We start from the raw sequence: 16,539 nt of genomic DNA on the forward strand, positions 1-16,539 counted from the left end.
AGGACTCTGTTAAATAGAGTAGTAAATGATTTGTCCTTCTCACCCCCCCCAATCCCATAATCTTTTGTTGGCATGGCAATTGCCAAAGAGTATAAAGAACGAGACAGATCCCTCAGGTATCTGTCAGCACTAGATACAATCTACCCAGGACAGTGTGTGTGTGGTATTTAATCCTCCATACATCAAGCATATGCCCAGGATATAGTGTCACACTGTATTTGTGCTGCATCCCTTGTGCCTATTTGTCATGAGTGTCTGTGCCTGATCCAGTGGCAGGTTGATCCATAGTGTGATGCCATCTCAGTTATGTCTCTGCTTTTCCTCAGACTTTGGCAGAGTTTTCATCATTGTGTTCCGATGAAAAGTTTCTTTGTTTTTTAAATCTCTCTTTATACTTTAAGGAAATCAATTTTTCAGACTCCAGCTTATCATGACCATCAGAATAGAAAGTGTATGTCCCTCTCATCCATCAGTATTCTTGAGTGTACTGATTTCACTTCTACTCATTTTTAAGCTTTTATAATGTTTTCTAGATTCCACTTTTTCCCCATGAAGCACATGGCTGATTTTCTCCTTTATGGAAAACCAATTTTGAATCATAGAATCATTGAATGGATTTGGTTGGAAGTAACCTTAAAGATCACCTAGTTCCAGCCTCCCTGCTGTGCACGGGCAGAGACACCTCCCACTAGACCAGATTGCTCAGGGCCCCATCCAACCTAGCCCTGAACACCTCCAGGGATGGGGCTTCCACAGCTTCTCTGGGCAGCCTGTGCCAGTGCCTTACCATTCTCTGAGTTAAGAACTTCCTTCTAATGTCTAATCCAAATCTCTTCTCTTTTAGTTTAAAACTATTACCCCTTGTCCTATCATTAATTACTCTTACATTATATGGTCTCTCCCCATCTTTCCTATCGACTCCTTTAGATAATGAAAGGCCACATTAAGATCTCCCTGGAGACTTTGCTATTATGAACAACTCTGATTCTTTCAGCCTTTAAAAGAGTATTTTATTTTTACCCTACATCAGCAATGAAGAATCAGAAACAGACTGTGTAGTCTGTCTGTGGGAAGGTCTGCCTTGGGTTTGCCCTTTTTGCTTTGCCAAGAAAGTCTGCAGCATGATAATTCCTCATGGAGAATTCCCTTTAACAGTCTGAGGCTTTGCAGATACTCCTCCTCTAACCTTCCTATTCATCCTTTGGGGCTGTAGAGGTGAAGGCATTGTACCTGTCATGACACCAGTCAGATACCAATCACTGGGGATGCCATACATCTTGCACTCGGTAATTCTCTAAGAGTAGAATGGACAACTGAGTCTCAGAAAGGTGGACTGACTTACTCAAGGTCATAGCAAAAGTGTGCAGCAAAACAGTCGCTGAACTTGGAATAGCAGACCCACTGAGTCATCCACAAAGTCATTCCTCTCTTCATTTTTGAGTAGAGTTGCTTACCTTGATAACTATGATAGGTGCTCGGATGTGAATGTGCTGTGATGGCAGAGAGACACAGGCTGTGTTTTCCTCCGAACTTTGCTTTTGATCACCCGCAGTGATGGAAGAAAAATGCAGTTTTGAAGTGTTCTTTGGTGAGCAACAGGGAAAATCACTTCATTCCCTCTCTCTGGCCAGCAGTGCTAGATTCTGTGGTGGGTAGTGTTTTATTGCAAAATGTCAGACAGAAGGTGTCTGTAGAGGTGCTGTCTCACACAATATGAAGGTGCTGGAGATCTTTTCTTAATTATTCTCCTGAGAGGACAATGTCTGCCCATTTCTTCTCAATTTGTTACTCACTGTTTTGAAATTTCTTACAAAGTCCTGCTGCTTCTTTCTTGCAAACCCCTGCAGGTATAACTTTCTTACAGACACCCAGGCTTCTAACAGCCGGACAACTTTGGGTGAGTAATTCCACTCAGCTCCAGTGGAATTTGCCTACCTAACGGTCTGGTTCCCTGTACCTCTTTGCAAACACAGCACATAATATGCTAAGTAACTCAGTTTGCTAACACTGAGAGACCAACAAAAAATTCCTGTCAGTTTTGAAGAGTTCAGACTTGGAGCCCATTGAGAGAAAAGGGACAGCCAGCATGTGCCTTGCTAAAGCTGCAGGCTATAAGGAATAAGCCTCGTGTCTGGACGTGGGGGAGAGATTCTCCTTTAATTGAAATGGCACCAGTAATGTGTTTACAGAGCAAAGCTCTTGGAATCCATCCCTCACATCCCTTGTGGTTGTCTGTGCATATACAGCATGTCCTTACCACATGGCAAAGCTTGGAAAACAAAACAGTGGGAAACTTCCAAGACCTCAAGGTGCTGCTGCACGTGGCTGAACCAAAACAGAGTACTCTTTCTTTTGGCAGAGAGTTCTCGGAGAGCAGAAACTCTACTCCTCAAGAAACCTTGGCTCTCCGTTGGTTTGTGGGAAGGAGTTTGTGGGAAGGAAATCACCACAATTACATCTTAGCTGTAGTTGGCTGCTCGCTTTGTTTGAAAATGCCTTTCCTTCAGAAGCACTGTATTTGCTTTCTTGTCTTTACTGCTGGAGCAGATTTGTGTAGATGAGCATGTCTGACAAGGGATTTTTTGCCTTGAACTCTCTAGCTTTCCTTTCTCCGATGGCTGATGATAACATCCTGACCTTTATAAATACGCTGCTGCAGCTATCACCAAGCTTTACAATAACTAACAATTGAAGGTCTCACAGCTGGCATTTCATAACTGCATGTGCTGAGGAAGGCCACCATCTGTGGATCCAGCAGCAGAGACAATATAGGAATGTACTGAGCAGCCCAAACGGAAAAACAATGAAGATGCACTTTGTGTCTTTTTCATGCTCAAAATTTGTAAGATTTTTGGAGACTGGTCTTTGGATCAGGTTCTTTTTTGCTTAATGTGATTCTGGTGGGGCTTTCAGCAACTCTGTCCTAAGGCATCAGTCTTCTTATTGCTGAACTGACTGCACAAGCGACTGTGGTGTCTTCTCTTATAGAATGTCCATCATTCATTGAATTGGACAAAGTGAATCCTCTTGATGGTCAAACAGCTATACTTTCTTCCCGGACTGCTGTCCTAATCCAAGTTGGAGAATTATAGTACTATAGTTCAATCACAGCATATAGTATTCTTTGCTCTTCTCTGAATCTGTGCCCTTAACACAGGAATGAATTTTATCCAAAATTCTTAAAAGATTTGAGTATGGGATTTTTCACTTTATTCTCTGTACTAAAAACAAAACCAGCATTTTGAAAATGCTGCAGTAGCTTTGTGCTCCCCTGGAAGCCTGGAAGTAATCTTGAAAGGTAGTTACAGTAAGCTGTCCTGCTCCATTTTGCTCATTTCAATGCATAAGAAGGAAAGCCTGCTAATAAAAAATGTTTTACATCTACCACATACATTTGATTTGAGCAAGAGACTTGCAACTGAGAAGTTGTGGGTATTGGTTGAAACTGAGCCAGATCCTTGGGTGTGTGGTATGCACAAGACACTTAGAGCATTGTATTCACTGCCCTGTGGCTTATCACAGGGACTGTGGCATATACCATGGTCAGCCAGAGGAATCTGAGAGCAGAGTTAGGCGAGAGCTGCCTTTTCTTTTCAGCCTGTGTGTAGATTTCTATCCGGTGGTTCATGAAGGCTATTCTCTTCTGCATTGTCTATCCCTAATGAGCTGAACATAAGTGAAAGTATGCAATCTGAAAAATAAATCATCAGACAAACAAAAACTCTTTGTTTCTGTTTCTCCTGATATACAGCCGTGATAGACAACCTTGCCTTCATCCAGAGTGGGCTGTCTGCCGAAACTAACTTCTTATCCTGCTTTCCTGATCAGGAAAGCCTAGTCATCTTTGTAACTCATAGACACCCTCTCTGAACCTGTACCTCTTGCCCTGGAATGGCATAGGCTTTTCTGTCTGCTTTCTGACCATACCTGGCCTATACTTTCCAGTCTACTTCCCAAAAACAGAGGTAATAGGCAGCAACCAAGGACTGCCGGGACTCAGTTAAAAAGCCATAATATGGCTCATTTTTTTCCTCTCAGCTGTCCCTATTATGGTTGCAATGCTTCTTGAAGCCATCACCCATTCTTGCCTTAAAAGAATTTGTTCAGAAATCCTTAACATTCAAGAAGGATCTTCCTGGGCTTTGAATCAAGCTTGAAAATAGTCATACATTAGCTGTACATCCCATATACATCCAACACGCTTAATATTTATATGAAAAAGGTTTTCTTAACAAAACTCTCTGAGATGCATTTGGAGGACTTAAATGCTAAGGAGAACATTTCTCACAGAATTTATCTTCCAGGAGGGCAGGTTATGTCTGCAGAAGACCTTTTATTACCTCAGTCCTGTAACTAAATACTTCCAGATTTGGAAAAAAAAAAAAAAAAAAAGAATGGTCTGAGGGAAAATATAGGACACACTCGAAGCACAAAAACTGAGTTCTGTGTACATTTGTAGTCCTGGAAGTGTTTGGGATTAGCATTCCAAGGGTTAGTCCTTTGGGATGAGCGTGGTAAGTACTTCTGTTGTTGCTTACACATGTCTTGTGAAGGAGGATGTTTTTTCACAGCGGGCCTCTCCAGGAGAGTCAGTCGGAGAGCATTTGCAGTTGGCTTCAGCAAGTGCAGTCAGTTTTTGAGCTAAGAGAGCCCAAGCAACGCCGATGGCAAATGCACAGAGCTTTCTTTTAAAGAGATGAACCACAGATAAGTGCAATCCCAGCATAAATTTGATATGTTAATTGAAAAGAAAAGAAGTTGTGTAGCGAGCAACCAGTACTTCACATACAGAGGTCGGAATCTGGAGATAAGGAGATATTAGGCATGTGCCTAGCTTGTGCTTTCTGCTAAGCATGTGGCTAAGAACTGGGTGTTCAGAATCCACAAACATGGGCTGGTGGCCCTTTGCTTGGCCAAGGGGGACAGCCAGAGTCCTTGGTGAAATGCTAACAGCATGGGAGCAGGCCTGGGGCTCAGGCTTGGAGTTGGAGCTGCTTTACGGTAGAAGGCTGGGATCTGAGATTAAGGGTGAGGCACTGGGCTAGGAGTAGGATTGAGACTGCTTTTACCCCCGTCCCACAGCATCACACCAGCACACTGAAAAATGAGATTGGCTGGAGACTTAAGCTGTTGTTTTTTTTCTCTCCGGTTTGCTCTCAATTAGGAAGTAGAATAATTTCTCTCCTGACAGGTTCATGGAGATGAGTTTAAAATAAATCAGTGAGAATGAATGTAAGCAATAGAGCCCAGTTCTGTGCTGACTTTTCCAATGGGTCTCAGATAAGGCAGTTCAACAGGTTTACACTCCATGCTTTTCTTTGCTAAGAATCAACGTACTGAGAGTGTTTGCCATGCAATCTGATGTGGAAAAACAGCCCAGGAACTTAAATATATATCAAATGAGGCAGAACTTTCTTTTGGACAAAATGGTTTGGCTTGTCATCACTGCAGCGAGGTCTGACATGCTACCCAGCCCTGTAAACGGAGGGGTTTCCCACATGGCTTTGATTTACCGCATCCTGTTTGTTGCTCCACTCCCACTCAGTGCAATAGGCACAGTCCCCATTTAGATTTAAATGATTCCCTATGTGACCACCCAGCAGGTGAGGCTCAGCTGCTCAAAAGGGAAGCTTGCTCTCACGCAAAGGCCAAACTGGCAGCCCCCGTGCTTCCTTCAGCCTGTGTTTTCTGTAAATCAGCAGCAACTGATGCTTAGAAGGAAATGTGCCTCAATGGAGAAGGTGGTGCTGGGACTGGCTACTGCAACTCTCTGGTGGCTTCCTTGCTCAGGATGGGGCAGACCATTCTCTAAAGGCTGCCAAAGGTGAACATGGCAAGACATTCCCTTACAGATAACAAAAAGATGTAGTTTTTACACCTTGTTGAAAACACTGCAGTGTATTTTGAGAGATCTTTTTGAATCCCAAGGGATTCAAAACAAAAAACAAACTTTCATTGTTTCCTTCTACTTCACCAGAAGCTTTAAAGCTACTGGAAGAGGCGCTGGCGGGATGAAGCAAACCTAGCAGAGCAGAAGGTCAGAGAGACGTTTTGAAGTCTGTACTTTTCAGTGAAGTTCAACAACTTCACTCTCTGCCCTCCTGCCCTGGTGACAGCTTCATCTCTCCGGTTGAGGCTGCAGCATGAATCAGACCGTAAAAAACACGTCTCGGGTCTCATGTCGCATTTCATCTGTAAAGTGCTTCCAAGACATTAGCATGCCACATCCCAAAGGGCATCTGAATTTTACTTGCTAGCCCTCAACTTGCTCCCCGTGCAGACTAGAGTAGCAACAAGCTGTTTCTTGTTACTACTGCAAAGAGCCGTGATTAGCCTGCTGCACACATAAGTGGGAAATTAAACCATTTAGTTGTGTTTAGCAGCTCAGCCCCTTCTTCAAGCCCTCTCTCCTCACTAACACATTGACTAAACAATGACTAATGAGGCCAATTTGCTGACAATTAATTGCCCCAGGAAAGGACCCCTAATTGTGGTGAGCAAGGTGGAAGCTCTAAAGCATTCAAGGGCGTGTGATGGTCAGCAACCCCCTACCTCTGCCTTGGGGCCTATTAGCGACTTGGTATTTGTTGCAAAGTGCCGTTAATTGGGACCTCGGGACAAGGAAATGAGAACTCTGGAGGCTAATTGATAGGCACCTGCAGAGGGCTTTAGTAGCTGCAAAGTTCCTTTGACTTATGAGGGAAGTCCTGATGTTTTCTTTTTGCCCTGAAAGCCAGGGGCTCCTGTGGATTGGTGGGTGGGAGTCTTATTTTGCCCAACAGATGGGGGTCCCACTTGCCAATAGAGAGGAAAGTAAACAGACTGGAGGAGGTAACTAACTAATGGGGATATATGGAAATGGTTATGGTGACTTTCTTGTCTGTATTCAAGGTTCCCTTCTCAGGACGAGCTATTAGAGCACTTAATGGAGATTATGGGCTGTTGGGCTTTCTTATTTTCAGTACTGTTTGCTTCTACTTCTTGAGTAGATTAAATAGCTTTAGTGAGTGGGAATAAGACTTTTTTATTATTATTATTTTATTTTAAATGCATTTTGTAACTTACTGACAAAATACCCAAACATGAAGCAAGTTTATAATTTTAGACTGGGGAGCAGCTGCTTTGGAGCCTAAGTCTGTAGGTCACAGTCTTGTGCCAAGCCCCATTTGCCAAAAGGGAGCAGCCAGGTAGCCTGGCTATGAACTACAAGCGGTGGCTTTAATGTTCTCTAGTTCTGTCCTCTACTGCACTCCACTCATGAGCCAGCCTCTGTGGATGCGAGCTTGCATCTCCTAACCATTGGGCTGACTCATTTTGTAGGAAATCAGGGGCACAGCCTCGCTCACTACCTGCTTCCATAGCCACATATGATAAAGCTGACCTAGCGTACACAATTACAGCTAATATCTCAGGAGGAGTTTTGAGCTCTGAAGGGGTTTGGTCATAAAAGACAAGGATAACAACAGCAGATGTTGTGTGTTCTCTTGTTTGTGGTTTCCTTGTTGCCTCCTGTATATGGCCCCTGGCTTGTAATAACTGCTGTAGCGGGTGTTTTTGAGACACAGCAATGTTTTGTGAAAACAAATCACTTGCTTTCATTTTGAGAGCAACAGTGATTGCGCTGGGGGAGTGTGCTCTATTTTTCATGTCTCGGTCTTTCTTATTATATAAATTAATGCGAGTTGCAGTTGTCATGAAAGTAACAGATTGACAGCAATTAACTTGAATGGGCTTAGTGCAAAGCAGGTTTTGTGCAACCCTTTCCTACCTCACTCTGTCACTGCACGTTGCCTGGGACTTGCATTTCTCCACCAGCTCTGCCCTTGCCCCCCCCTGCTGTGCAGCCCCCACTCTTCCAGACTTGAGCTTCTTGAGAAGAATGGCTACTGGTTAATTTGCCATTTATTATTTACAATTAATGACACGTATGAGGAAATGCTGAGCTTGCATCAGGCATATCGTAGGTCTGAAAGGTAGAAGAAATAAATAGGCATTCATGAAAAGCTGTTCTTCCTTGAACTCATTTCCAGCTCTCCAGAACATGGCATTGTTATGAGTATGGCTCTGATATGTGGTGTTCTGCACATTGGTCTCTTCTCTCCCCCCTTCCAGTGGGTTCCTAAGTGTAGGGTAATGCCTGCCTTTTTATGCTGAAGGGAGGAAAACAATCTGGCAGCTTAGTCTTCCTTAGCACTACCATAGACCTGGCAGTGCTTTCCCAACATCACCAGAGCCAAAAGGGTCTGACAGCAGCCTGATCTCTGGAGGGACAAGTTGTTCAGCTGAATAAAAAAACGTGGGAAAGTGCTGTTTAATTGTAATGCTTCCCATTCTGCAGGTCTCCAGGCTGTGATTTTTTGCCCTGATGTTAATGGCTCAGAGAGGCCAGGCATGAGAGGTGTTTCTAGATGAGAGTCACCAAGAGATGGCTGGGCAAGAGGAAGCTGTCACATCTCAGAAGCTCCTGGGCCTACAAGATTATTTTTTTTTCTCAGCAGTCATCCGTCCCGCAGTCTGGGAACTGTGAACATATAACACAACCCACACTTGGGAAAAAAATAATAAGGTCAAAGCTTCTCATTTTAAGACTATCCTAAAAAGGTGTGTACAAAGTAATGACAAGTGCCAAGCAGGCAATGCTAACTGTTGCTGGCGCTGACAATTTCAGCATTTTTAACATGCCATCTTGACATCTTGAAAATTAAGTCTGACTTTTTTTTTGTCTGAGAGAAATTAACGTCCACTAAGATCTGGTCACTTTTAATGCTGACTGGCTTTTAAGCAGGATAATCTGAACTGGGCTTTAAATTCACAGAAAAATTACTTCCTTTGCTATTCCCCTTCCTCTCAGCCTTTCCTTGCCCTCTGTCCAAGATAGCAGGCTGAAGGCAACCAGACATTATACTTCTAACAGGATTTCAGCCTTGAATGCCCTCTTTTTCCTCCACTAAAAAAATGGCAAGCTAGATATGGCCATCTGGACATATCCTTCTCCTCTTGGGCATTTGGTCTGCATGGTCAGATCTGTTTTTGAGTTTATTTGACGTGCTGCAAACTAAGATGACTTGACGGCTTTGGAAGGGGCAGGGTGCACATGTCCTAACTGAAGCTCTGCTGCTGATGCCCGATAGTGGCTTTGTCTGCTGAGCCATTTGGCCTGGCATTGACCGTTCTGCCAGAGCCTCCATCTGCTAGGCCTACTTCAGCTTAGTCCGGAACAGACCTTTTCTTGGTTTGTGATGGGGCTTTTTTTTCCTGATGCAATCACCAACCCTTTGAGGTTAAGATAAGTCCCTGAAACATGTGGTCCAGCACTGTTCTCGTCTCCTCAGGGCTCTGCTTACATGTTTTCACCAGCACATCACAGAAAAGCTGTGCTGAGGATGCTGTGAAATCACTATACTTGTGTCTGCTGACAGAGAAACTTGGGCACAACTCTCGCAAAAACAGCAGCCTCCATTTTTCTTTCTCAGACTAAGCCTACAAGTTTAAAACTAAGCCTACTCAGTGCTGAGCCAGATCTCATCATGGTGCTGTAATTCACTGCTGTTTACGCATACCACAAACATGAAGCCATAAGTGTCTTTAGGAGGAGGCAGGGCATTTAATTTCCTACCTGGGATATTTCCTTTCTCATGTCCTTTCTGCAGTCTTGAGGTGTTAGTGGCCACTTTCAGAGAGCACCGTGTGACTGTCGTTTTGTACTGGCAAGTATTTGCTGTGCAGAAAATCCTGACTATAGGGCTGTGATAAAGGGAAGGAAGCAGGAAATGGATCATTTTCACAGTCAATGGAACTCTCATACATCCCTCAGCATGGTGGGATTTAATTATTTGGCAACATCACTGTTTTTCAGCAGTGTTGTTTTTTTTCCTTATGTCTTCTCCAACTTCTTCCTACAAGTATGGATGCACTACTAATGGCTCACAGGAAATTGCTGATGTAAAAGGTATCAGGGCTTGTTTATCAGAGGATTTTGCTTTGATAAAAAGGGGTTGATTTTCTGCTCTGCCTTGCTTTACTCAGTGTTGGGCTCTTAGGAAGATATCCCTGCTCTGAAATTCCTTATCTCCTGGAAAGGGAACCCAGGTGCAATCAACTGTTTCCCCAACATCTCTTACTCCAGTTGCCTCACCAAGAGCTCAGCCATCAACACAAACTCTTGCACAGCAGACTGGCTTCCAAGTTCATTTCTCTTTCCATTCTGGTGCCAGTTAGAAAAGGCTGCTTAGGTTTTCATCCAGGCAAGGACTGAGTATCTCTAGGGATGGAGATTCTACCACCTCTTTGGGAATCTGTTCCTATCTTTGATTTCCCAAAAATGAAAGTTTCTTCCTCATTTTGAGTTAAAATTTTCCTTGTGTAGCAGCCCTTGTCTGCTGCTTTTTTGCTGATCACTGTGAAACTCCAAATGTTGCCTATGCACCTTTCCACTAGGTATTTGTAGACAGTAGTAAGACCTTCACTCTTCTTTCTCTCTTTGAGTGTGAAGATACCCGTCTTTCTCAGGCACTGCTTGTACACTGTGTGCTTGCAGCCTTCTGATCATCTTGGAAGCCCTCTGGTGGACTTGCTTCTGTATGTCAATGGCATTCTTGTACTAGTGAGCCCAAAACTGGATGTAGTGCTTGAGAGACAGCATCTGAAGCACCATATAAAGAGATATAACCACTTCCCTTCACTTAGGTGGTTATACTCCTGCTAATACAACCTAAGATATGGTTCATCTTTGCTGCAAGGGCACACACCACAAGCTTACACTGAACCTGTGGAGCCACTACTTCTGCTGGGCTACTTTCACCCATCAGCAAATATCAGGGTGGTTGAAGTTCCCTGCCAGGCCTGTGACTTTGAGGCTTCTTCTATCTTACAAAAACATACTTCATCCACTGTCTCTTCATAATGAAATAGCTTGGTAGCAAAAAAAAAGAGCCATCAAGTGTGACACTGTGATACCCTCTGATCCATAGCTCCCAGCCAGCTCACCATTCAGAACAGAGCTGGGTGTACTCCAGTCATTGTGATGATTGTATTTGTGCACAGCCCATTTGAGATGGGCCCGCAGCTTTCACAAGCAGAGTGCAAAATCCTTTGCTGTTGTGCTGGTCCCCTCTGCTCTCTCACTGACCATGGTGCCATCCTTTCTCTCCATACTATGACAATCCCTCCCCACTGTACCTCATTTGAATCCCTCCTCACCTAGGTTAGCAAGCTTGCCTGCAAATATGCATTTGCCTTGTTTTGTTCCTGCTTGGGTGCCCTTGCTCCTCCAAAGAGGTGCCATGGTCATAGATACTGAAGGCCTGGCTGTGAGTTTGGGGCCAACAGAATGGGCCCCATTGCTATGAATCCAGGTACACAGCTTGCTGAGGTGAGTTGCTCTCTTCAAGCTTCATTTCCTTTTCCACACCTATCTCATAGGCAGTTCTGCCTCAGAAGGGCCATCAGCCACTCCTGCCAAGGAGCTGAAGGGGAGGTTGTTGTCTGTTTACTCTGTGGTAAGCAAAGCAGAAAATGATGTTGTTTCATTCCTCGCTACACACAAATTTGGAAGCTGGGGAAAAAAAAAGTAGAAAATAAGAAGATTCCTTTTTAGCTAAACTCCCTCACCTCCTCCTGGGTGTGAAGCGTGGAAGAGACACAAACATGAGGATGGAGAAACAGCCACGGCTTGTTTTGCCTCAGAAAATGGCTGGGAGGCTGAAACACAGGGCTCGCACCTTGCCCACAGCCGCTGGTTCAAGCCCTTGTGGAGTCACTTAATTCCTGTGACAGAAACTCAGTTGCTTGGGAAGGCCTTTAAGGCACCAGGAGCACAAGCTGTGGCTGGTCTGAATTCACCTTTAATCAATCTACTGTGCTTTGGGAGCTGTGCCATGGGAGGTGCAGGTAGTGTCTGGCATCCTGCTTGGCTGAAAGGCACCACAGAAAACTTCCTGCTGTTCTTGTACCTTCACGCAGCAAATCTCCATAAGCCATGGCTCACATCTCTGCTTCTTGAGCTTGTTGTGGCAGTCAGAGAGGAAATGAATTTAAGGGCTCTCTAGATCCATTCCCAGCGAGTGTTTGGTAACACAAGCAACAGAGCAGGGCCACTTGCCCTTACCATGAGTTACCATCAGTATCAGATGTACCTCTGATTCTGTGCCAGGTCTGGAACCCTGCAGGGGGACATAAAATAGTGTCCAGGGTTATTTTAGTTTCAAAATGAATGTTGAGAGCTGGGGCAATGTGTAGAGTTGACCTTCTTCTGTCCAGTACTGGGGCAGTAAGGCAAGTTCTGAGAGGTTCTTTTATGAAGCCTACAAACATAAAGTGTCACAGTTGCAGAAAAAGATGTTTCTACCTCTTTGAAGATGTAGGTCCTCAAAACAGAGGTCCCCCTGTAAGGCAGTTCCCAGAAGAGGAAAATTAAGAAGATAGCTAAAGGAAGTCTGGTGCAGGAGGCTTTCCTGGAGACACTGATTGGGTCTCCTCATTGCATATTTCAGGTGAGTCATGCTGGATCCATGACTATGCCACCACAGAAGTTAGTGCTGCTAGGCTTTTTGGGCATTGTATCAGGTGCTCTCTAGTCAATGCTGGCAGCTTTCTTACAGCCAGAAGGCCCTACTTTTTCAGTGTTTCCTGACTCAGCTGTGACCTTGCCCATGTCTCTGTTTCGGTTCTATTTTCCCTCTCTTGGCTGCTTCACCCCATGCATACTCCTAAAAGCAGAGCATTGGTCTGTGTATCTTTCTCTTTTTACATCTTTGCACCATTGAAAGTTTGTTACGCTTGAATTGATTTTCTCGGCTGCTGAGAAGCCATAACCTTATACTTGGAGCACTGTTCTAATTCAGAAAACTGGGTGGTAAACTGGAGTGCAATCTGTAAGAGGAGTTCATGTCTGCCTCTGGTTAATAAGTAGATAGGTTAGTAAGTAGAACCAGCTTCCCTCCAGAATTAATGAGATCCAACTTTGTTTTGTCTTTGCAGTTCCACCAAAGATCTCCAATATCTCCTCGGACATCACCGTGAATGAAGGCAGCAATGTGACCCTGGTTTGCATGGCAAATGGGCGTCCAGAGCCTGTGATCACCTGGAGGCACCTCACCCCAACAGGTAAGTGGCTCAACGGGCCTGTACCCTGCTGATGATTTGTGAACTCTGCAGTAATTTCCTTTTTTTCCAATGTTACTGAAAATTTTAGTCGAAATTCAGGCAACTGCAGAAATGAGGCAAGGCTCCTCAGTGCATTGCAAGCATGTTTTGTAGCATGACCTCCAAAGGATGATAACTAGATTGTCCCAGGGAACAATTGAAATTACTTCAGTAGATGTTCTGCAGAACTGGTCTTGTGATTCTGTTTAGTTTTGGCCTTTGTCTAGCTGTTCCAATCTCTACTTCTGCTAATGCACATGAAGGGAGTGGGAAGAAAACAATGCTGGAGTGGGAGAGAAAGAAGAATTTCTACTTTATTCTTCTATGTATTACATAGAAGAGGTTCTTTCTGAAAAACGGTTTGCTTACCATTGATTCACCTTAAAAGGGAGAGGAAAATAGTAGAAGTGGTGATTTTATATTACTTTCCACTTTGGCAGACAGTGTTCTTGTGTCTTGTGCAGTGAGTAAAGGAGATACTTGATCTGCCATGCAAGTGAAGAACAGGCTAGAGGCGGAATTATTCAACAGTTTTGTTCTGCTATCTAAGTATACCTTCCATGTTTGAGGATGTGGCAAGCTTGGAAGGAAGATGTCCTTTAAGTAGTCAGACTCCATGGTGATAGCGGTGTGAGTTGCAAGGAAACCTTAAAAATTATCACTGGGGATGGGAACAACTGTTGGGTTTCTCTTCTTCTGTATCATGTCATTTGAGGAGAGAGCTCTTTACTGGATTTCCTTTTTGCCATCATAAATTTTGTCATCTGAAGCATGTGGGGAAAGCATTCATTAACTCTGTATAGTATTCTGTGATATTGCCATACATGTAGAGGGTTAAGGAGAGCTTGAAGTATGCAAAGTACAAGCCTTCTTTGTATGCTAGAGAAATTTAAGCTGTCAGCCAGCAAAGGGAAGAGAGTTGCACAAAGAAAGTTAGAGAGAGGGGGGCCAGAAGGAGATGATACAACAGGGCCCAATCCAAGTGCTGCATCCAGAAGCCCCTGGATTTGATGTCTGTGGTTCAGATTGGCGTTTTTCAGATTTCCTGTCTCATCTCCTCAGCCAAAGCATTCATGTATTTGAAATCTAGATATGCATCTTGTGGTTTGGGCCCATTTCTTGCAGAAGAAGGAAAGAAGATGGGTAAAGGCTGCCAGGAAGAAGTGGGAAAAGCAGATGTGGGGAGCTGATGTGGGGAACACTAATATTCTTTGGTATCATTGTCACTGCTTGATTTTCCAGCTTTTTTAGTATTAATTACAGATGTGCCACTGACATGCATGGGGAAATAGGTCCTATCTTTTTCATCTTTAATTATGTACTTAACATCTTTTAACATTGACAGTTTTGCTCTTAAGATTTATTTCCTACTGAGTCTTCCATCTTACTGTACCCTCAGTCTTTTAGTCTTCCACCCAACTTTTTCTTGTATTTTAGTATGAAACACACTGTGAGCACAACCTAATGTTCGAGTTAAAGGAGTTACAGGAGAATTAAATTAAATCTTCATGAAAACTGAGTCCTGACATGTATCAGATGCATCATTCAGAAAAGGAATATGAAGATTCTTGTCTTGGCTCATCACTTTGGCTGCATGCTTGTGTTTTGAGGTGTTTTTCAGTTGTACTGCCTACTCCGTGGTATCACAGACTTTATTTCTCCCTTCTGAGGACTCCTTACAGTATATTTCCATTCTGGCAATCCTGTCTGGTAAACAGCTGGATTGGGGAATCCCACCCCTGCTTTTATTTCTGTGTCAGTTTTCATGGGTCCGTTCATCACTTTCCCAATGTGCCTCCTCACTTTTTTTCCTGTGTTATGTGTCTGAGAGACATTGCCTTGTTAGTATCCATCAGTGTCTTTTCACTAGCCCTCTTTCAATCAAACCTCAGTCCTTCCCTTTAACAGTGAAGCCCACCAAACTCCTCCTTTCTAACTGGGGAGGAAGAACAGGCAGTCCTTCATGACAGTCTGTCATGTCCACATCTCACTGCTTGTTCTACTGTGTCTTCCTGCATCTCAACCCATCTATTATCTTCTATCCGTATCTTTTATCCAAAGGAACTGATTTCAGGCAGAAGTCCAGTCTTTGTGTAGCCAGTATACCAGTAGGACTCTTGTCCAAAATGAGGGACAAGAGGGTTCCTTTTAAATGTTTTCCTTGAGGTTGACAATTAACAAAAAATTTCAAATCTGTTTCAAAGCTACCATGGTTAGAAACATCTTCTTATCTTGGAATCTCCCTTTTCCAGGATTGTCAGGCATTTTGGCTCGATTTATGCTAGTTTTGAGCACATCTGCTACGCATCAAAGAGCTATTTTAGACATTGTAAAGGTTTCTAAAATCACTCTCTTTTTCTCTCTGTGGATCTTTTTGTGATTAAACTCGTGACTGCAGAATTCTAAGAACAAATGTTACAGAGCTTGTGTAGGAGGTTTTGAGTGGACAGGTTGTGAAATTAAACCAGCACTGGGGGTCGAGAGAGCCAAATTACTTTTTCTTTGTGCACTTTCCTGAAGGAGTTCATTAGCAAATTTGTCTACTGTTTCTTTCATTCATTGATTTGGTCAGTAGTGTTTGGCTAATTATCTGGGTTAGGACCACAAAAATGATTTATTTCTTGTTGGCTGGGAAGTGGAAGATGCAAATGCAAAGGGAAGTGAGTGATGCTGCCTTCTTTGTGCACAGGAGGCAGAGATGCATGTGATCGTTCATTTAAATGAACCATCATATCTCACTCGTTTGCCTATCTGGGAAGTAGAAAATTCACTATAAAAATGCTTCATGCCTTCCTTTGCTGGTACTTTAGTGAGTACTTGAACAAGGCATTTTTCTTGAACTAACTGTAAGGCCCCAAGCCTTGAAGCAACCCACAGGAAAACCCTCTCTCCTTCTCTAGTGAAATAACTGAAGTTTGGCTGTAATTGTTGACTCTAGCACCTGGGAAGAAGACAGATAAGGGGAAAAATACTTAATAATTCAGATGGCAATTGACAATACAGATCAGCTTTAGTTCCAAGCAGTGTGTAGTAATGAAAGCAGAAATGACATTGCTTGAAATGATACAAGTCCTTGCTCTCCTCCTCTGTTTCTCTTCAGATGATTGTCTGACTGGATTTTGACAAAGCAACCAAATAAGAGAGTCAGCCAGACCCTTTTCTTCCTTATCTGACAGGTTCCAGTGCTGTAGGACCAGGGGAACAGCATCTAACTAGCTATGGATAGCTTAATAGGCATTGCCTGGGAGCACAAACGTCATTAGCTCTTCTCCTTCAGCCAGCAGAGGTCTTATGGGATTGCTGACCTGCAGCTTCCAGTACCTCCCTGCACACAGTCCAATTGCCTCCCTTGTGATTCAGGACATGAGCTTATTAAGCCTCCTGTGCCATGTGACT

At 43.6% G+C, this 16,539-nt stretch overlaps 1 protein-coding gene across 5 annotated transcripts in view; it reads left to right on the top strand.

Annotated features, from left to right (window-relative positions):
• The window catches only part of LSAMP (limbic system associated membrane protein), a 965,192-nt gene that overhangs the window by 845,293 nt on the left and 103,360 nt on the right, over positions 1-16,539 (top strand). For all 5 annotated transcript variants that reach the window (XM_090150530.1, XM_090150525.1, XM_031613016.2 and 2 more), the window contains one exon: positions 12,979-13,104. In XM_090150530.1, the coding sequence (XP_090006656.1) occupies positions 12,979-13,104 (126 nt within the window). The remainder of the gene's footprint in view (positions 1-12,978; positions 13,105-16,539) is intronic.

This window comes from Phasianus colchicus, chromosome 1 (assembly GCF_987193195.1).
Source record: "Phasianus colchicus chromosome 1, bPhaCol1.hap1.1, whole genome shotgun sequence".
Lineage (NCBI taxonomy): Eukaryota > Metazoa > Chordata > Aves > Galliformes > Phasianidae > Phasianus > Phasianus colchicus.